Source organism: Ochotona curzoniae, unplaced genomic scaffold (genome assembly GCF_017591425.1).
Source record: "Ochotona curzoniae isolate NIBS_2020 unplaced genomic scaffold, NIBS_Ocur_1.0 contig_1274, whole genome shotgun sequence".
Classification (NCBI taxonomy): domain Eukaryota; kingdom Metazoa; phylum Chordata; class Mammalia; order Lagomorpha; family Ochotonidae; genus Ochotona; species Ochotona curzoniae.
The window spans coordinates 25665887-25688337 of record NW_024465023.1 but is presented as its reverse complement, the minus strand read 5'-3'; the positions used below and the strand labels follow the sequence as shown (position 1 = coordinate 25688337).

At 41.3% G+C, this 22451-nt stretch overlaps 1 protein-coding gene across 1 annotated transcript in view; it reads right to left on the bottom strand.

The window, feature by feature from the left end:
* Window positions 1-22211, bottom strand: part of PCYT1B (phosphate cytidylyltransferase 1B, choline) — an 84605-nt gene extending 62394 nt beyond the window's left edge. Inside the window, exon 1 of the mRNA XM_041000176.1 lies at window positions 21870-22211. Within this exon, the coding sequence (XP_040856110.1) occupies window positions 21870-21986 (117 nt within the window). The 5' untranslated portion in view covers window positions 21987-22211. The remainder of the gene's footprint in view (window positions 1-21869) is intronic.
* Window positions 22212-22451: the final 240 nt, after the last annotated feature.

Here is a 22451-nt window from a genome sequence, read left to right as displayed (position 1 = left end):
AAAACCAGCCTCAACAACTGCTAGCTAGAAAATGTCTGAGATACATTAGAAGCATAAAGATCAACCATCTCTAGAATGTCTTCCAGTGGCAAAGAATTTTATAACCACAGAACATAGTAATCAAGATAGGCCAAAAAAAGATAGGGACTTCAGAGTCTGCTTCTCTTTGCCTTAGAATCCTTGTGCCTCAGGCTTAGCAGGTATAGAACTACAAACTGAGCATTGCAAAAAGACATCACAAAAATCTCATCCACCTGTTTCATGCGCCAATGTACTTGTCTTAAAACATATTTCATTACAGCCTGACTTAATTTGGGCTCAAAACAGTTTGAAAATGGAGAAGAAAGGGAAAAAATAGATCTTAGAGTTGATCTTAAGTCTACCACAGGTGAATTTCAAGATTCTTGGACAGTGTCACTGATTCTGTAGAAAGAGCTCATCAACAGGTGTCCCTGGAGTAGAGCAAAAAGAGGCCCAGTACCTGGTCCAGTGCCAAGACATATCCATTTTTCATTGAGTTAAAGGGGTGTATATGTTATGAAGTCACAGGCACCATTTAAAACAGTAACATATATACTAATAGGAAATGATTTCCAAGGCATTTTGTTGAGTGCAAAAAGCAAGTTAGAAAACAATAATGTATAGTCTGATACATCTTGGGGAAGGGAAAGAGAAAGGCAGTGGCATAGAATTGTTTAGAACTGGGGCCCGGCGCGGTGGCGCAAGTGGTTAAAGGTCCTCGCCTTGCACGCCCAGGATCCCATATGGGCGCCGGTTCTAATCCCGGCAGCCCCGCTTCCCTTCCAGCTCCCTGCCTGTGGCCCGGGAAAGCAGTCGAGGACGGCCCAAAGCTTTGGGAACCTGCACCCGCGTGGGAGACCCGAAAGAGGCTCCTGGCTTCGGATCGGCATAGTATGGGCCCGTTGCACTCACTTGGGGAGTGAATCATCGGATGGAAGATCTTCCTCTCTGTCTCTCCTCTGTATGTCCGCCTTTCCAATAAAAAATAATAAAAATAAATCTTTAAAGAAAAAAAAAGAATTGTTTAGAACTGTGCTAACACACTAGCTATTTGTCATATGTGACTGTTTATATTCAAATTATAATTGGTTTAAATTAAAGAGTTTCTTAGTCATATTATCTAGCCACATTTCAAGGGCTCAGTAACCATGTGTGGTCACTATAGATGCTATATTGGGCAGAGCAGGCATTGAACACTCCTATCATCACAGCAAGTTTTACTGGACATCACTGGTCTAGAAGGACACAGCCTAAAGTGATCAGTTGGATTATCTCTGGGTAAAAAGATGATGTTTGGGGAGAGGAGATGAAGGAATGCTTTCACTTCTTACTCCAATATATGTTGGTTATTTTGCCTTATTGTTTTTATAATGAACATACACATACAGAATATATAATGCAAAAATAAATTTAAGAGAAATATCTCCTGTGAATTTTAGAGGTGCTCCACATGTAGAGAGATGGAAATAGTTATTGAACAAGAAAGGGGGAATATTTTAAAAATGACAATTATAATTTACAAACTGTTAAATGATATGATTCCCAGGCATGTGGAGCATTTAAAACCCTTGAACGACAGAGTTGACTCAGTGCTTAAGGCTATTGATTCAGATGCCTGCATCCCATGTCAGATACCTGGATGCACTGCTGGTTACAACTGCTGACTCCAGCCACTGCGAGGCAGCAGCGCTGGCCATCCACATACAAAATGTGCATGGAGTTTCTATCCCCGGATTTCCGTTCCCACCTAGGGCAATCACATGAAATTATTTATAAATTTTAAAAGTTTTAAAAATTCATTTGAGCTTTTAAAAACTAAGTTGCTTTCATACTATCTATATATTATTAAGTCTTAATAAAACTTTTTAGTGTCTATACCTTTTTTAAAAAAGATTTTTAAAATTTTTACTTGAAAGGCAGAACAAGAAAGTAAAAAACAGAGCTCTTCCATCTGCTGATTCACTCCTCAGGTGGCCACAGCTGGGCTGGTCTGAAGGCAGGAGCCAGGAGCTTCTGCCAGGTCTCCTCCATGTTGCAGAGTCCCAAGGACATGGGCCATTCTTTGCTGCTTTCCCAGGGGCACTAGCATAGGGAGCTGTGTCAGAATCAAAAGTAGAACAGGGTTGGGCCCCAGCACAGTAGCCTAGCAGCTAAAGTAATAGCCTTGCACATGCGGGGATCCCATATGGATGCCAGTTCTAATCCTGGCGGCCCCACTTCCCATCCAGCTCCCTGCTTGTGGCGTGGGAAAGCAGTCAAGGATGGCCCAAAGCTTTGGGACCTTGCACCCATGCTGGAGACTCAGAAGAGGCTCCTGGCTCCTGGCTTCAGCTCTGGCCATTGTGGACACATGGGGAGTGAATCAATGGATGGAAGATTCTCCTCTCTGTATATCTGTCTTTCCAATAAAAGTAAATAAATAAATCTTTTAAGAAAAAAAAAAGAAGAAGAGCAGGGATGATCAAACCAGCTCGCATATGGGCATATGAGCTGCTGGTGCTGTAGACAGTGGCTTTACACACTATGCCACCGCACAGGCTCCTTCCTTTTTTACCTTTATTTGATAGGCAGAGCTGTTGGGACATAGAGAACTCCCAACTGCAAGTTCATTCCATACGTGCTTGCAATGGCTGCATTTGTGCTAGAGCTGAAGCCAGAAGCTGGCAATCAGAAGCCAGAGCCAGGAGAATCAGGTACTCCAATGGGTGATACAGCTGTTGTAACTAGCATCTTTTATTATTTTTTTTATTTACTTTATTTGTTTGAAAGGCAGAGTTACAAAGAGAAAGGGAGAGGCAGAAAGAGAAGAGATCTTCCATCTGCTGGTTTACTCCCCAAATGGTTAATAATAGCTAAAGTCGGGAGGCAGGAGCGTGAAATTCCATCAAGGTCTCCTAGGTAGGTGGCAGGGGCCCAATCACTTGTGTCATTTTCTGTTGCCTTTCTGAGTACACTGGCAGGAAGCCATATCCACAGGTGAGCAACTGAAACTTGAACCAGTGCTCATATGGAATGCTGGAATCATAAGCAGCAGGTTAATCCACTATACCACAACACTTAACTCTTAATTAATTAATGCTTAACTCTTAATTGCTATCTTAACCAATAGGCCAAAGGCTTGTCCTTATGCATTCTTCATTTTTTCAGCATATACTACTTAAATCTTTAATGTGTACCAGGAACTGTACTAGCTTCTGATGATGCATAAGGGGGAAAAACAGACCTAAAAAATCTGTCCTTAAAACACTTAATGATAATAGTAAACAGAAACAGAAAACATGAAAGATGTAGCATATTAAGTGATTAAGTGGGGGCAGGCTTTGTGGCACAGTTGGCTGAACCTCTGCCTGTGGCACCTGCATTCCATATGTGCATCAGTTGGTGTCCCAGTTGCTCTATTTCCAACCCAGCTTCCCGTGTATGGCCTGAGAAAGCAGTGGAGAATGGCCCAAGTGTCTGGGCCCCTGCACCACGTCGGAGATCTGGAAGAAGCTCCTGGCTCTTGGCTTTGGATCAGCTCAGCTCTGGCTATTGTGGACATTTGGGGAGTGAAACAGCAGGTGAAAGATCTTTGCCTCTCCACCCTCTCTATATAACTCTGCCTTAAAAATAAAATAAAATAAAATAAAATAAAATAAAATAAAATAAAATAAAATAGATCTTTGTAAAAAAGTGATTCAGTGCTGTGGACAAAGTTTGGGTGAGAAAAAGGATAGGGAATGTAGGAGGTATAACTGTAAGTAGCATAGTTAAGGAAGTCAATATATGTCTAAATATGCAAAGGGCCAATCAAGCTCCATATTGAAAGACCTGGAGAAAGAACATTCCCGAGCAGAGAAAACAGCAGGTGCAAAGTCCCTGAAGTATCAGCACATCTGGCTTTTCCAGGAATAAGTAGAAGTCAGTATGCCTGAAGGAAGTGAGCATAAAAGTGATAGGACCTGTAGCTAGAGGAGCGAGGAAGGGAGAGGGTGGAAGACAACCAGTGTGGGGCTTTCAGAATGACTCTTTCACTCCAGGGGACCGAGTGGGAAGTATTAGATCATTTTGAGCAAGTCATGATAAGATGTTTCCTTAGCTTTGCTAAGACCACCTGGCTTATAGGTCGAGCCTCAACCATTCAAGGTCAGAGGTAGAGGGCAAAGTCCACTGTAGGTGTGACAATCAGGCAAAAGATGATAGAGGCTGAGATGAGGGTGCCAGCATTGCAGGTGGTGAGAAGTGGTGAGTCTGGATAGATTTTAGATAAAATTTACAATAGATTGCATCTAGAGTGTGACAGAATGAGAGGAGTCAGATAATTCCAAAGGTATAGCCAAGGAACTGGAAAGACAGCACTGCCATGCTCTGAGATGAGCAGATACTGGGAAAGCAGGGCTGCAGAGGGAGGGACTGTGGAAGGACCAGAAATGCGGTTTGTTCTCAAGCATTTGCTTTGACATGCCTCTTAGAGCTGCAAGTGGAGACGCCATGGGGAGAGCTCAGTGTGCAAGTCTCACATGTGGAAGAGAGGATTAAGCTAGGGAGAAAGGGATGGAAGCCAACAGAATGGCAATGATACTTAAAATAATTAGACTGCACATTCATCCAGTTGTGGGCAAGATACAGAGGCCACGTGTCATCAGATGAAAAGACATTCAAACACATTAAGACTGCATTTTATCAATATTTTGTAACGTGTTTTTTTATCATTATCATAATATTACAAAAAACGTGGAACAACTAAGAGGAAGACAAGCCTCATCAACGGCTACACTTCCCAGAGACAACAGTTGTTGACAGTATATTTCGTTACAGGCTTTCTGATGTGTCATATGTACACGCTATCAGCTTGGGAATTTTACTGCCATCAGCAGGTTTTTTTTTTTCCACTCAGTGTCCTGATGATTTTATCATGCTCTTAAAGGGTTTTCAACCTCAGGAACTGTAATAGTTGTAAAACATTCAACTGGCTGGAAAAGTCAGCTGGGGCCAGTGCTGTGGTATTGTAGGTTACTTGTGACAGCAGCATTCATAGCATGGTGCTGGTGTAAGTTCTAGGAGCTCTACTTCCTTTTTTTTTTTTTAAATTTTTATTTTGACATTCTTTACATAGTTAATTAGGGTAAGAAGGTTCAAGGGCTACAGGAAAGTGGATAAGACTAGTATGTTTTCCATATTGTTACCGGAGCTCTACTTCCAATCCAGCTCCCTGCAAATGCACTTGGGAACACAGTGGGAGGTGGTCCAAGTACTTGGGCTCCTGTGAGAGACCAGGATGGAAATCCTGGATCCTGAATTCAGCCTGACCCAGCCCCACTTGTTGCAAATATTTGGGGAGTGAACCATCAAATGGAAGACCTCTTTTAGTCTTACTCCTCTTTCTGTCAGACTGCCTTTCCAATAATAAATTTTTAAAAAATATCTTTTTTTAAACAGTTATTTTATTTTTATTGGAAAGTCAGATATACAGAGAGGAGGAGAGACAGAGAGGAAGATCTTCCATCTGGTGATTCACTCCCCAAGCGGCTGCAATGGCTGGAGCTGAACCAATCCGAAGTCAGGAGCCAGGAGCTTCCTCCAGGTCTCCCATGCAGGTGCAGGGTCCCAAGGCTTTGGGCCATCCTCGACTACTTTCCCAGACCACAAGCAGGGAGCCAGATGGAAGTAGGGCTGCCAGGATTAGAACCTGTGACCATATGGGATCCTGGCACATTCAAGGTGAGGACTTTAACCACTACGCTATTGTGCCAGGCCCCAAATACTAAATTTTTTAAAAAGGAAAATGATAATTTAAATATTTATATTAAATATTTCTGTAAGGTTGAATATTATGTATTTTACTAGTATAAATATTATTCAAGACATAATTTTGAGCCTCTGACAGTTTCCTAATGGTACATTCCAGAAGTTGAATCACTTAGATCAGGAGTATAAATGTTCTAAAGATAAATGTTTGAAGAACATTTTAACATGTATTGGTAAATTACTTTATACAAAAGCTGTATCATTTACACTCACATTACAATGCGGGAAAGCACCCGTTTTGCTGCCATCCCATCAGCATTGAGTATTATCTTTGTCAATTTTATAGACCAAAAAATGGCACCACACTGCTTCCATTTGCATTATTTTGATTACAAGAAAGATTGAATATTTTTCACGGGTTTATTAGCCATTTGTATTTTCTTCTGAAAATCATCTGTCCTTTGCTCATTTTTTTCTATTGTTGAAAAGTGTTTTGAAGTTGGTTAAATGCAAAACAGTAGAACAGTTAAAAATTACCTTAAAATTTTTCAGAAAACACATGTTCTGACTTCATTTAGAGTTCACTGTGTAAGAACTCCATTTTAAAAAATTCAGTTGAAAGGTAGAGAGGCAAGGAAAGAGAAATCTCCCATCCACTGGTTCACTCCTCTCCAAATGCCTTCAGTGGCTAGGCTGGGCCAGGCCAAAAAGGGAAGTCGGAACTCAGTGTAAGCCTGACACATACAGGTGCGGCAGAAAGCTTACTGCCTGAGGCATAACCTGCTTCCCAGGGTGCTCACCTCCGGAAGCTGCAAAGAGGGCAGAGAGTAGTGCTGGTACACGACTTCAGGCACTCCGACAAGGGATGCAGATGTCCCATGCAGTGGCTCAGCTGCTACCCCAAACACCCGGCCCTAGAAGTTCATTTTGTAAACCAGTGTGTGAACAGGTGTATCTACGTCAGGCTAATAACTATCATTCTGACAATCAAGGTTAAGAATTTTTACTGTGCCCTAAGGGTTACAGGCTTCCTTAAAACATTGACCCTCCATAAACAGTAATTCCTCCTCCTATCCCACCTGCAACCCTGCACTATGGTCACCTTCTTCAAAAATTCACAGCAATGATTTCTAATAGGTAGAAGATGCTTAGCACTATAGATATTATCATATCCGGTTGACTCTAAAATATACATCCCATTTCCCACCTATCCCCCATCTTAACATCTTTGAGATTAAGACAGTAAATATTGTCTTAAAATTTACATTGGCCACTTCTTTACTTTGTAGCACTTCCAAAACAGAAATTCAGTTTACAATTAATAGTATTGTTGATTCAGGGAATGCATAGATGCTCTTAACAATATCAAATAATTTTCACTTAGAGCTAAGAAATTCCATACCCAGATCATTTTTTCCTGAGGCATTTGAACTTTAGGAGTTCATAATGAATATCAACAATAATCTTATAGTCATATTCTACTTCCTTCCCCCAAAGAAATTAAAATGACATAAAAAAAACACAAACAAACAAGGTTTCACCCATCCCACTCAGAATGGTTATCATCCAAAAATCAAAAACAATAAATTATGACAAGGATATGCAGGGCAAAGATACCCTAATCCACTGTTGGTGGGAATGCAAACTAGTACAAACATGGAGGAAAGTTCAGCGATTGGTCAGAGATCTGAAAAGAGATCTACTGTATGACCCAGCCATCACACTCCTGGGAATTTACCGAAATGAAATGAAGTCAGCATAGGAGAGTGTTATATATACACCCATATTTATTGCAGCACAATTCACAATAAATAAGATATTGAATCAACACAGATGCCCATCAATGGAGAGCTGAGTAGAGAAAATATATATATGCACCATGCAATATTACTCAGCCATAATGAAATAATGATATCTTTTGCAACAAAATTGGTGCAACTGGAAACCACTATGCTCAGTGAAATAAGCCAGTCCACAAAAGGCAAATATCATGTTTTCCCTGATCTACGATAATACAGAATTAAAAAAAGTGCGATCTATATGAGATTGATATTTGGAGCTCTGAATTTTTGTTTGCAGCCTTTGTGTCTATACTATTAGGGAACAGTAATTTTGTCTTTCTATTTGTTATTTATTGAACTCATTACTTAATGGAGTGTTAGGCCTAAGATTATAAAGTGAAATGACAATATGGCATTGTAAAAACAAACAAACAAACAAAAAAAACCAGAAAGAAATAAGGAAGGAGGAGGAGAACATGGGCAAGAAGGAAGGTAGGGTGGGAAGTATCACCTTGCTCCTAAATATATATTGTACAATATGTGAAATTTGCTCACTTTATATGGAATATATATATATTCCACACACACATACATATTCCATATATATATATTCCAAGATGCAAGGTTATGGATAAAATATGGGCAAGCAGGAATGTATATCATTTCTATATTTCAGACAGGTGGATTACAGAAATGACTCTACGCTCTTAGCAGTCATAGTAAAGAGAGAAATAAGTTAGCACTGTCTTCACAAAGACCAAAATACCTGTTAAGAAAAAGACAGGGAAGAGCTTGGAATATGGACCTTCCATATCAGAATGCCTGGATTGAGTCCTGACTTCCTACTAATGCACACCCTGGGTGGCAGCAGGTGACAGCTCAAACATGTGGGTCCCTACTGTCCACTGGAAGACTCATTGAGTTCTGGGCTCCTATTTCAGACCTAGCTCAACTGGGATTATTGTGAGCAATTGGAGAGTAGCCCAGTAGATATCTCTGAGTCTCAAGTAAAACGAAATAAAGATTTATTCTTCATTTTTTTAAAAAAGTATTCATTTAAAAGGCAAAGTATGGAGAGAGAGAGAGAATCTTCCCTCTGCTGGTTCATCCCCCAAGTGGCTACAATGGTGGTGGTTGGAGGAGGTGGAAGCCAGGAGCTCTATACAAATCTTCCATGTGAATGGCAGTGACCTAGGCACTTGGGCCATCCTTCACTGCCTTCCCAGGTGCATTAGCAGGGAGCCGGATCAGAAGTGAAGCACATGGAATTGAACCAGAGTTCATATAGGATGCCAGCTTGACAGGCAGCAGCTTAACCCTCTGCAACAAAATACAGCCCCTAAAATAAAACTGTATAAAGAGAATAAGGAAAAAGCACAAGAGTTGAGCTTTTGCTTCAGCAGTTAAGACACTATTTGCAGTGCACACATCACATATCAGGGGACAGGATTCAAGTCCCAGCTCCAATCCTGATTCCAGTTTCTTACCACAGTGCACTCCGGGAGGCTCAGTGTTTGGGTCCCTTCCTCCCACATGAAAGATTTGCACTGAATATCAGGTTCCTGGCTGCAGCCTCTCTTGGTCTGTCTCTCTTGGTGTTTGTCTGTCTATAAAATGATCAAGATAAAGCAAATGAATAGGCACTGTATTTCCTGAGGCTGAGTTCTGACAGTGACTCCTGTGGAGCCCCCTTGAAGGGCATGCTGGGTGATGCTATAGCATAATTACTAATGCTCAACAACAGTCCCCTGATAAAGGTGTCCAGAACTTTCTGTCTGTCCATACAAGGCAGAGCCCCAGCTCCAAAGCTTATCTCTGCAAGGGGCCAAATGTGCAGCCTGCAATTGCTGCTCTTTCTCCCTAATCACAGTGTGCACAGCTAACACTTATAATTTCTAGATTAGTGTTTTCCACATGGGCTAGACTGGGCAAGATAACCCCTTGGAGAGCAAGACTCAGAACTTGTATTCATTTGTCATGTCAGAAAAACAAGAAAGGGTGCAAGGCTCACAGTTCCATCTGATGTATGAGTTTATACTGGCACCCCCATCTCTGTCACCATAAAGTATATAAGGTGCCCTAAGGGGAGGCTAAATGTTGGGTGGCCTGAGCCTACTGACATTTGTATTTGCTTTCATATGATTGCAATACACTGAAGTTTGGGCTTTTGTGAGTGCATTTGTGGTTTATATGATCTACTTTCAACTATAGCCATGCTCACAAGATCTGCAGGTGGCTTAAAACATTTTCTGCAGTGCAGCGGGAAAGCAAAAATAATCCCAGCACAGGAAAAACTAGAAAATGCAGAGTTGACCCTTTTACCCCCTGTATAGTCTATATCAGTCGCATTATTGGTTATCAACAATAACCATGTGATCTGGCAAGACATCTAACTGAAATGTCTGTCCATAATAGCATTAAGCCTTATTTTGGTGGCTGACACTATGGCATACCAAGTTAAGCTTCCACCTATGGCACCAGTATCCCATTTGAGCACCAGTTTGAGTCCTGCCCGTTCTACTTTTGATATAGTTCCCTGCTAATGGTCTGGTAAAGCAATGGAGGAGGGCCCATGTAGGAGACTCAGAAGAAGCTCCTGGCTTCAGATCAGCTCAGCTCCAGCCTTTGCAGCCCCTTCGGGAGTGAATCAGCAGATGGAAATTATCTCTCTTTCTGTGTTATCTCCTCTCTATATAACTGTGCCTTTTCCAATAATAAATGAACCCTCCTAAAAATGCACCTTGAACTTATATTTTACCTTGAGATATTATCTGATGATAGTAAAAATTTATTGTCGTTGCCTTACTTTAAAATGAAGCATCCAGAATATGAGAACGAACCTCTGATTTTGTTTCAAGCTTTAACTGCTTCAAGCCATGTACTATGCAATCAAGTACTTCACAAAATACTGCTACATATAAACATTTAGAACCCTTTTTTTGAGTTTCTGTAATTCAATATAGAAAAAACCAGAAGTCCCATACCATTGCAAAAACATCTGTTCTTCATGCCACAGTAAAACTAGCTGCTCTGATGTGAAGGAAAAAAAATTGATGTCAAACTAAAATGCATTCCTTTGTCAGCAAATATATTTAGAAGACATATAGAAAACATTGCTGAAGATTGAAAGAAACAAGCATTAGAACAAATTATGCAGTGTGGGAGGTTTGCTATACAGTTGGATGAAAGTACAGATATTTCTATCATGTCTCAGCTTGAAGTATTTGCTAGATTCTATTTCCATAACAAAACCTTTTTTTTTCTGAGTCACTAAAGGAAAAATGTTTGCAAAAGAGATATATTCTACAAAGTGGATGACTTCTTTAACAACACTCATATTTTACATGGAAACTGTGGAAGTGTAATTACCAATAAGGTGCTTGCTTCGCTGTTAGACCTCTAATCTCCCAACTAGTTGAGAAGTATGTCTTCTTCTCAACCCTTCTTCTACTAGTTCTTTAAATGTTGTTCTTCCAGATTGTGTTCTGGAAGATTGTGGGGCAAGTCGATTAACCAGATTTCATGTAGAGATTGGCAGATATGAGGAGTGTTATTTAGCTGTTCAAATTTTTCCCCTCCCAAACTTTGATAGAATGGCTCTGGGTCAACTATTTTCTAGAACTTGCTCAGTAGCAGGATTATTCTGAGGCACTCATTTCCTCCCAAGACCAGAAACTGTCTTGAAAAGGACAAGCCATTTTTAATATAAGACATAAGACATACAAACTGGGGGCCATGGATTTTAATTCATAAATACCTGACTAGGGCTGAAATAGTCCTAGAATAAGGCAAATCTAGTGTAAGGGCTTTCCCAGGCTCTCTTTGTAGATGCTCTGTTAGTGGCCAAGAGCTGTAATTCTATGTAGCATCTGATATCATTCTTTAAAGTGTTACCTATTAGGTCATCACAATTGTCTGGAAATGGGACATATGCTGTGCAGTGCATTCTTTCTCCATTATCGTGTTTAGGATATCTCTAAACTCTGGACTAAACAATAACATACATGTACATAAAAGTACACATGGCTTAAGGGTATGGCTTGGTAGATTTTTACAAGCTGAATGCACACATGCACCGAATCAAGCAACTGACCTCAGCCAGCATCCGTCCCATGCCCTGTCCATTGGACTGATCTCTAACATTACAGATGAGCTTACTTTGTTTTTAATATTATTTATTTGAAAGGCAGGGTTACAGGGAAAGGTGGAGAGGGAGAGAGAGACAGGCAGATCTATGTATCATCTCCCTCCTGATTCACTCCCCTAGTGGCTTCAGCAACTCAGGATGGGCCAGGGCAAAGCCAGGATCCCAAACTCCATCTGGGTCTCCCATATGGGTGGTAGGAGCCCAAGCACTTGGGCCACCTTCTGCTGCTTTCCCAGTTGCATTATCAGGGAGCTGAATTTGAAGTGGAGCTGCCAAAACTCAAACAGCCACACATATATGATGCCAGCATCCAAAGAGGTGGCTTAAACCCACTGTGCCACAACATTGGCCCCCTGCTTAATTTATCCTAAATAAATAGGATCATGTTGTGTGTATTGTATCTTGTTTCACTCAGTGTTCTGTCTGTGAGATTTACCCATATCCCTGCAGGTGGGTTCTACATTTTTCAGTCTTCCTAGAGTACAGTATTACATTGCTCAATTACATCACAATCTGCTTATCCATTCTGCTTCTGCTGGATGCTGCGTAGTTTTTGGTTTGGGATTATTCTGAATAATGCTGCTAAAATTTCTTAATACTAATTGCCTGGTGGCTCTGGGCACAAGTTTTATAAGAGTATATGCCAGGTCTAATTATTGACCTTGAATGTTCAATTTTGATACAAAGATGTCTGATTTGTTTCTAGTCCTGGTCTTGAAAGTAGAAGATGTGACACGAATGTGCATCCAAGAGTATCTGCTTAATCACCTGGCAGCTTGGGCAGACAACTCATTGCTCATTGTTGCCTAGGAATTTTGTATGGCAGAAAGTGGGCTTTTAAATTCAGACAAACATAATTTTAAATTTTAACTAATTAGCATCTGCTCTCTGGAAAATTACTTAATTCTTGATTTGAGTATTGGTGCTATGGGGGATAATAATTTTTTAAATTTACTTATTTATTTTATCGACATGGAAGACAGAGATATAGACAGAAATCTCCCATTCTCTGGTTCACTCCCCAAATATCCACAACAGCCCAAGCAGGATTTAAGCCAAACTTGAGCCAGGAACTTAATCTAGGTCTCCCATGTGAGTGGTAGGGACCCAATTACTTGAGCTGTCACCTGTTACCTTCCAGGTATGCAGGAGCAGACAGCTGGAATCGAGCAGAGCTGGAACTTACACTCATGTACTGTGATGTGGTATCTTAACTGCCGTGCCAAATGCCCACCCCAGGCAGAGTAATTCTTATGTAGTGAGTTTACAACTTGGCTATATGAATAATATGGGTAGGTGTTTGGCTTAACAATGAATACATCCACATCCCATATCTGAGTCCTTGGGCTCAAGTCCTGACCCCATTTGCAAGTCCAACTTCTTGTCAGTGTTCCCTGGAAGACAGCAAGTGAAGGTTTTAGAAACGGAATCTCTACCATCCGTGTGGGAGAGCTAGATTGAATTCCCAGTCTGGCCCAGCCCCAGTCACTCGTGGGCATCTGATGAGTGAACAAATGAGTTTCTCTCTCTCTATTTCACTCTCTCCCTCTCGCCCTCCCTCCCTCCTTCCCTTTCTGTCTCCCCCATTTCCCCTTTCCCTCTTTTCTGTCCCTCCCCCTACCTCTTTGTCTCCTTCCATGCCTCTCAAATAGATTTATAAAAATGCTTTTTAAAAAAATGATTGGACCCTTGTGGGCCTCTAATTTTGAGAAGATGACATAAATAGAGGATTCAACACAATGTGTCCTATGAATTGTAGAATAGTTGCTCCATTTCTCATTCTAGACCATGAAGAAAAATGATTGAGTTCTCTAGCCTCAAACCCCATGCAAAACAATTACCTTATAACTAAACACTTTGGAGGTACAATGAAATTTTTCATTTTATGCCTGTATCTACATCAATATTAGGCACGCTAGAGATGAATCACAGAAGCCTGTGTACCAGAAATGGGCTTTCAACATCGTTTGGTTGGCAATAGGCTGTACACATCATTCATGATGTTTCTATGAACCAGTTGCTGTTGTTATTTTTCTTAAATGCCAGTTTAAATAACCCTCAGCATCCCTCTGCACTGATGTCAGGTTCAACATGCATGAATTACTGAGTGGAAAACAAAAACACCAAAGTCAAAGATTTTGGTGGGAAGGAGGAGATTATATGAAAATGAATCTTGCTCAATAGGCTAGCCCTATGTGGCCCTGCACATTATTACACAGGCGCACACTACCAGGGCTCACTGCTTTATTTTCTAATCACTGTGTTTTCAAGTCGGCCCTCAAGACCATTGAGTGTTAAACTCTCTCTTTATCCCCAAGCAAGGTCAGCTTCCGCAGCTTCGCATACAACCCAGTTCATGCTGGGATAAAGAGGAAGGTAGGAATGCTAAAACAATAATGCTATGGTCTGTGGCCAGCAACGGGTAATCAGATCCTAGCAAGGTGGAGATTGTTACCAGGCAGATTACTGGAAGAAATAGGCCCAACTTGCAATGCCTTGGTTTGTTCCTTTCTTCCTGGCTTTCTCCCTTTATCCTGTCCCCAGCGGACAGATGGGATAACTCTTTTGCTGCATTATTTCCTTAGGATCACCAAGAAGCACTGTGCATATACTAGCTTAAGATGCAAGTTTCAGGACTGTGGCATGACCCACCACTATACTTCAATGTCAAACATTAGGCTTACATGGATTGCCACCAGCTAAGAAAGAAAGGCCCGTTATAATTCATAGCTATACTGCATACTGTTTGCAAAGGCCTCAAAGGAAGCTCAGTGTTTCAAACTTCAGTATTATGAAATTAACACAGATACTGTTGTTTACATTAAGAAAAGATGCAGCATAGATTTCCTTAAACAATGACTAGAAGTTTCTGAATATGATTCTGAATACATTAAGTCTGTCTAAAGAAAGCACCTCAGGCATAAAGCAAAAGACAGTAGAAATCATTTGTACAACATGAATGTAAAATTTTAATTTACTTTGTGAATATTTGTTATTCATATTTCAACAGGATGTTGAAGCATAAGATCATTCAAGCTGGGCTTTTTGTTTTTTCTTTCTTTTTTTTAACTTCAAATGGATCACATAAAAAAGTTAACAAGTAAAATGACTCTAAGAGATAGAAACTAGAAACACAGTCTAAAAACCAGAGATCATCTGTCCAACTCACGGTGGATGGTGGAATTGGTTCCACAGAGAAAAAAAGGTTTCCATAAGTGTCCACATGGCAATTCAGTGGCAAAATTGAGATGAAAATGAGACTGCAAGCTCCACTGAGTAGGGACTAAACTTTAGTGTATTTTCGTCACCAGCTGTGAGCCTTTTTCTTGTGGGACAGGTTGGGATTGGATTTGCTGAGGCTTGGTGTCAAATTGTGGAGGACATAAAGAAGCAAATGAGACTTCTCTCATCACTACATCACTACAGACCCTGGGGCTGCCCACAGTTATACTTTTCCACCTGCCAGAATTAAGTCACTGTACCTTTATTCCGATTTTCACAGAGAAAAAAAAAATGAATCCAGTTGATGAGATTTTCTTTGAACTTTTACTCTACTCCCTCTTACCATCCTTGCCAGCTTCCTCACCATTGAGAGAGGTGTCTGCTTTCCTGCCTGAAGCCAATCATTTCACTGAGCCCAACAACCTGCAGGCGCAGGGCCATTCTATCCATCACTTGCTCCTATGACCTCAGCCCCTGCCACTTTCCCATATATACTTTTTTTAAAATTAATTACATTGCCTTATGTGACACAGTTTTATAGGTACTGGGATTCCCCCAACCCCCTCGTACCCTCCCCCCATGGTGGATTCCTCCACCTTGTTGCATATACTTTCCCATATATGCTTTAGTGTAAATTGCTACCATCTTAAAAGAATGCCTTCACCAAAACCTTTGGCATCTTAGTTGGAAAGAAGGAATAAAGAATGGAAGAAAGATAAAGAGAAGAAAGCATGGAAGAGAGAAAGGTGGAAAGACAGCCTCTCTCAACCTCTAACCCTCCTTGTCCTCTACATTCTGTTGCTCTACCTGGTGGTCAAGGTTCTAGATCCGTGCCTCCTCAAGGCTCCTCTGCCCACAGCCATTGGGCAGATGCATCCAACACTTCACTACAACATCGCCAATGACCCTTTCTCTCTGAATCCAAAGGCAACCTTTCGCTTTATCTCACTGATTTCTCTGCCGCATTTGACTCTATTGGACATTTTCTTCATGGAATTTACCCTGCCTTGACCTTCTGATTTCCTAGTCATTTGAGAAATACCTCTCTGTCTTCTTTTCATGCTCCTTCTATTGTCTCTTTCAGTGGTCTTCCTCACTTATTCCATCCTAGCAACATTCTGGAATAAAGTAGATTTACTTAACCAGATCTCATGTAGAGATAAGCAGACATCAAGGGAGTCCGGTAACTTTAATTGTAGCTCCTCCCCCTCTCCCACCCTAATGACCTGACAGCCACAGGGTCAGTGAATTTCTAGAGCTAATGCTGCAGCAGGATTGATCCTTAGGCACTCTCCCTAGCCAATCATTTATATCCACTTCCTTTTCAGGCCTGATATTGTGACTGAGTTTTGCTGTCACCAACTTCACTACCTACAGTTTTACTTTCATCTCCTTCCATGCTGCTGTCTCCCAGATCTATAGCCCCAGGTCAAAACTCTCTCCCGAGTTCCAAAACCAAGTATTGACTAGATACCCCTCAGGGGAAGTCCCCATGGGAGCTCCAACATTTCTCATAGTCTTCCCCACTGATGTATTCATGTCAGTGACAGCTCTCCCTCACTGGAGCGGTGAAGCTGGGCCTTTCCAGACCCTTCCTCAATACTACCCATCTTAGACTCAGTTATCAAATTTCCATTTGGGAAATCTGAATGGAGTTCCTGGATCTTGGCTTTTGCAGTGATTTTCGGAATAAGCTACTGGGGTGGGGGGAGATTCTTTCATTCTTTCTTTCTTTCTTCCTTCCTTCCTTCCTTCCTTCCTTCCTTCCTTCCTTTTTTCCTTCCTTTTCTCTCCTCCTCCCCACTCCATCCCTTTCTCAATTTGCCTTTCAAATAAATGGCTAGATATTTTTTTTAATGGGCAGCATTAATATGAAAATAAAAGCATCTATCACCATAGGCCCCCAGAGTTCATCCTCCACAAAACTGGAGGTGGGGGGTGTCTGAATTCCCACCAACCACGTGTGGCCACTTAGCAATTGAAATTGGCTAGTATGAATTAAGGTATATTTCAAGTGTGATATGCACATTGGACTTTTGTCTTAATATCAAGAATGCAAAGCACCTCAATAATTTGTACAGTTGCATGTTGACATGAGAATATTTGGAACAAATTGTGCTAGATAACATATTATCAAAGTTAATTGCACTTGTTCTTAATTTTTTAAAATGTGGCTACTAGAGCATTTTCAATTACATTCGTGACTAGAGTTACTCAAGGGCATTCCCAAATTTTCATGGAAAACTGAATTAAAAGATGAGTCTATTTTAATGCCAAAATGCTTTTGAAATCCATACATAGTTTTTTATAATGATTTTCTGTGAACTTTTAGAAACACTTTTTGTTTCTGATTTTAGACAGTAATGATCTAGAGTCCAGAGTATATGCTACCTACAATGAGGGTTTAAAATTTTCTCAAATTCTCCTTTCCATTACCCAAAAATATCTTTTGGTATTTCTTCCTTTCTTCCTTCCTTCCTTCCTTCCTTCCTTCCTTCCTTCCTTCCTTCCTCCCTCCCTCCCTCCCTCCCTCCTTCCCTCCCTCCTTCCCTCCCTTCCCTCCTTCCTCCCTCCCTCCCTCCCTTCCTTCCTTCTTTTTCAAATGCAGGGCATTGTCTTAAGTTGGAATCAAGTTAACAGAATCTTCCCTGCTGGGAAGTGCTTCTTCTGTTCAGTGGACAAAATACAGCTTTTTAAGAAAGTCTAATTAAGTCAAACTTCTAAAAAGCCTCTCTCAGGGGATTTCAGTGTCCTGACATTTGTCTGCACATGCAGCTACTGCCTTCTATTAAATGGAAACGATCTTTTTAGGGCAGGGGCTATTGCTTGACTTCTCTTATTTTCCCCCACTGCACCTAGTGCAGCATTACTGTGTTTGAAAGTTATTAGCCACCCAGCTGACTGTGGTTCCTGTTGTTAGCAGCTGGTAGTTGGTAAGGGACTGAATTTTCTCTCAGTTACTATCTAAAGCCCTACATCTCTGATTCATTTAAATCATTCTCACCACCCGAAGGACGACAATGCACCATTTCAATTTGTGTATCTCAAATGCCAATACAAACTAAGAAAATACCTAGCTTTATGTTTGATTTGGATTTATTTCTTCCATTAGGAGTCTTGCAATGGGCAAATGGCAGTGGGGTAGTGATGGTGCTGCTGGTGGTAGTGGTTGTAGGGGTTGTGAGAGAACCAGTTTAAAAGAATAGAACAAACAAATGGATAGATTCCATGTCCACTATACCTGACTCTTATTAACATGTAAGAAATGTTGTACTTGGACAGAGTCCAACAAAGCATCTAATAATAACCTTGGACAGAATTCCAGTTGACCACAGTAAATACCCAGGGAAGCTCCTGTTTGTTTTCACCAATACAGCACATTAAGAACAGCTCATTTTTAAATTGTTTCTCTGAGGGACTAAATAATGGTGACACTAGTAAGGGAAGCCACTGAGATCTCTGGAAACCCAGTTATCTTTTGATATACTAGTGAGCTAGTGTCTTACCTCCCCACCAACATAAGGCACCATATGCAAGACAGCAGTCTCTTGGCACTGCTCCACTTTGAAGCCAGTCCTGAAATGACTGATGCTACTGTGGCCCATGGAGCCACCCCTTTCTTATTTCCAAGACCTTGTCAGTTGATCCAGGCTGCATCCATCTTCATGGAAAAGCCTTTACAGGCTAGAACTACAACCTGCCTCTGATAGCAGAATGTACCTCTAAAAGAACTTGATCAAAGTCATTCACCAAATCCTCAAGCAGACAACTTTTAGGGTAGCTGCAGACTTCTTAAAATGGGGTTAGGGAGCACTGATGGACCTTGACCGTGTGTCTAGGCATAATCTACTGGGGTATGTGTATGTACAGGGGGAGAGGAGGGCGGGGGTTTTGAGGACATATTCTTTCCCGTGAAGGGTCCTCATCTATCAGTGTTTAGATTACCAAGAAGGGCTGTTACATCACATCATGCAAGGTCACTCAGACTCTATTCTTGACAGTCAAGCCTGTGAGTCACCTTGCATCATGTTTAAGCAGGAAAATAGTTAAGAATAAGAAAAGAAGCTGAGGATTAAATATAAGCATAACAATGGCAAGGAATTCTCAGAAAATGTTCAAACTAGAACAACGTGAACAAGTGGTCAGGGTAACAAGATTGATTTTACTCCTGAAATACTGGCTTTATTATAAAACTGACATAATGTTTTGTTGTTTCTTCTCTATTTCTTTGTTAGCACTACTTTATTCTGTTTGTTCCTTTCCCTTATTATTTTTTCCCTCCACTGAAGAATAACATAAAACTTTCCCCTTGGAACATAATGCAATCACTCCTTTGATATTAACTAACTACTTACAGGAATCTAGAAGATTGCTTTCAAGTCCTATGTGTCAGATAAGCCAGCTTCCCCTTTGTGTCAGTAACCAGGAGGAGGAGCTTTTCATTTGTTATCAGGTCCATGGCAACTTGGCATGCACTTTCCAAAGTTACTTAAGCAGTTTAGTAGCTGCATTCAATGATGAGTGTGACATGAGTGATCCACGTGTATCACTCAAACTACAGGATCAACTGGAGTGATGAAAAATCACAAAAAGATGGTAGTTGATGTGGCACCGTGGGTTAAGCTGCTGATTGCAATACCAGTATCCCACATAAGCGTAGGTTCAAGTCCTAGCTGCCCTACTCCCTATCCAGTTCACTGCCAATGTGCCTGGTGAAGCAGCAATAGATGGCCCAGGTGCTTAGGCCCTTGCCATCCATGTGGGAGACTCCAGTGCAGTTCCAGGCTCCAGCTTCAGCCTGGCCCAGTCACAGTTGTTACATCCATATGGAGAGTAATTCAGCATATAAAGATGTCTGTGCACGTGTGTGAGTATGTGAAACTTTGTGTTTCAATAAATAAATGATTTTTTTATAAATTACAAGAAGGAATACTAATTTCCTATTTTCACTTGCCACTCTATCAACAAACTTTGCAATTAAACAGTTAATATTTGCCTTAGTGATTACGGGGAAATCATCAAGAAAATTGGGCTATGAAGCATAAATCTCAATTATAACCCCACAATGACTCAAGTTTGCTAATACGAGAAAAGGTGCTTTAAAAACTGTGATTTTAAAAAAGTCGTGCATTGATTGCAAGTTTCTACTCAACATAGTCAGTTTTCAGTAATTTATAGTAATGATGGACACTATTAGAAAATGTTATCAATGATCAAAATATATCACTTCAACAATTTATCTTCTATACATTTCTATTATGCCTGTGCACATGTTTGATACACACTTCTAGTGTATGTGCTGCCGATGCAAGCACATGTGTATGATACACACTTTAAAGCAAAACCACCAAAAGGATGGGAAAAGGAGGGAACAAATTTCACTTTAAAAGTATGTTGTAGAGGAAAGATCAAAGCAGAAAGCAAAGTTGAACTTCCTCCCCTCAATTTCCTCTACCCACCTTTGGAAGACAGCAGCCAGCAGCAAGCCAGCAGCAGAACAACGAAGATGAGAAGGAAAAGGAAAGTAGACACAAGAAATGGAAATAATCCACACTGAAGCCTTGCCCTTGACGTAAGAAGACACGTGATGCACATTTCAACACTGAGTTCACATGCAGAGGAAAATATTGAGTGACCTTGTAACACACTTTGGGTGATGCATTTTGTTTTCGGTGTCAAAGCATGAATTGTTTAGTGTTTCAAAGGAATCTCTTAGAGATAAACTTTTTGGGATGGCTTGTATTCCCCAGGAAAAGAGACACCACATTGTGTAAGTCCTTCAGGAAGCAACCACAGTCCTAGAGAGCAGTCTTTAAACTGTAAAAGCCCGCAGGTCTCTAACAGAACTCTTGGTTTTTGTGCTTTTTAGGAAGTTGTCCAAAGCCTGTTTTTGAACCCTGTTAACCCCTCATTAAGAAGTAACATTTCCATGGCGAATTGTCCTTAGAATTTGTGAGCTCTCACTTTAGAGACGGACACAAAATACTACATGACAAAATTGTAAAAAACCTTTTCCCAGGATCAAATTCTAGAGCCAATCAAAATATTGCGCTTTTTAAATTGGAGAAAATTGATAAGGGGTAGCTCTAACTAGTGTGTCTCTAGGATATGGGGGATCAAAAAGAAGTCTCCCAAGTTCCACAAGACTTCAGACCACGGTGTACCCCACTGCTCATTTGATGCTTTTGACACATGTTAAGGTGATTGAGGACAAGCTTCCGCATCCACCTAAGGGGTCATGACCGGTGGTGGAGAGACTGATCCAATCTGGTATACCAGCTAATGAAACGGAAGGAAGTGCTGAGTGGCCCATTTCAACACTTTCGCTATTAAAGGCATGCAGCCCCTTGCCAAATAGTTGCGGCTTCCGTTTTTAAATTTGCATCCCCACTCCCCAAAGAAACCCTTAGGGCACACTCGGGAAATTGTTACAATTTCTCTTAAACACACACTATTTCTAAAAACATCATCGAGGGACATTTATTTATTTCCTTAGAAAATCTCAGATGAATGGGCAAGTTTTGCTTCCATTTCTCCAAAATGGACAAATAGGCACGGAAATCAGTTGAGGAGCAAGTCATTCCTGAGCTCCATACGTGACTTAACCAGGAACTAGTTCCCGGCATTGCCAGGAGGACAGCATTTCCACATTATACCGTAGGATTTTTACCTTCAGGGGAAGAATACACCTGAAAGGAAAGAGGTCACCCCCCTCCTCCCGAAGCACAAACACACGGCACAGCCCATGCAGTCTGCTTCCTACCCGACCAAAACAATAATGCTTTGTAAGCTGAGAGCAGCGCCCCGGTATAGAAGCTAAGTATAAACAGCTGAAAAGGATTAGGCAGTAGCTCCATTCTCATTTACATGAAAATCCCTCCGAGCATCATTTGCCTAGCTGGCTGCGGGCGCAGAAGGAACTCATTTGTGCCATAGCCACGCATATCCTTGCATCTTTTGTCTTTACTTACCAGTCGAGGCTGTGGGCATGTGTGCTCTATTTCCTCCATGGTTTCTGAGGGAGGCTCATTAGAAGGGGATTTTGGGATACCTGTTTCTGACTCAGCATCAGTGCTAAGTACTGGCATGGCCAGCGAATGCTCCCTCCAGCTCTATACTCTCTCTGAGTCTCCTCCCAGAGAATGTTTTCTTTGTCACGTATTTTTCTCGCCCCTACCCATCCCCCTTCTTCTCCCCTTCTTTCTGTCTTCCCTGGGGGAGGTAAGAGGTTACCCACCCACCCACCCCCTGCCGCCCGGTTCTTTCTCCCGGGAGCTCAGAGGCAAGGCCTCAGTTTATCACTATAACAACCAGACGGCACTGGAGCCGCGGGTGCGGGATACAGTAGCCTCATTTGCATGGAACGCGCTGGTTGGCTACTGTCATCATAGTACCACTCCGCCGGCGAGAGACCCGGCCCCATTGGCTGGCCGACCGTACACACAAGGCGAGAACTTGCTGCTTTGTTTCTTTTATTTTATTCTGTTACAAAGGTCTTGGGCTGTTCTGGGCAAGGGACCCAGGCTGCACTACCCAGATAAGATAAAACTGCT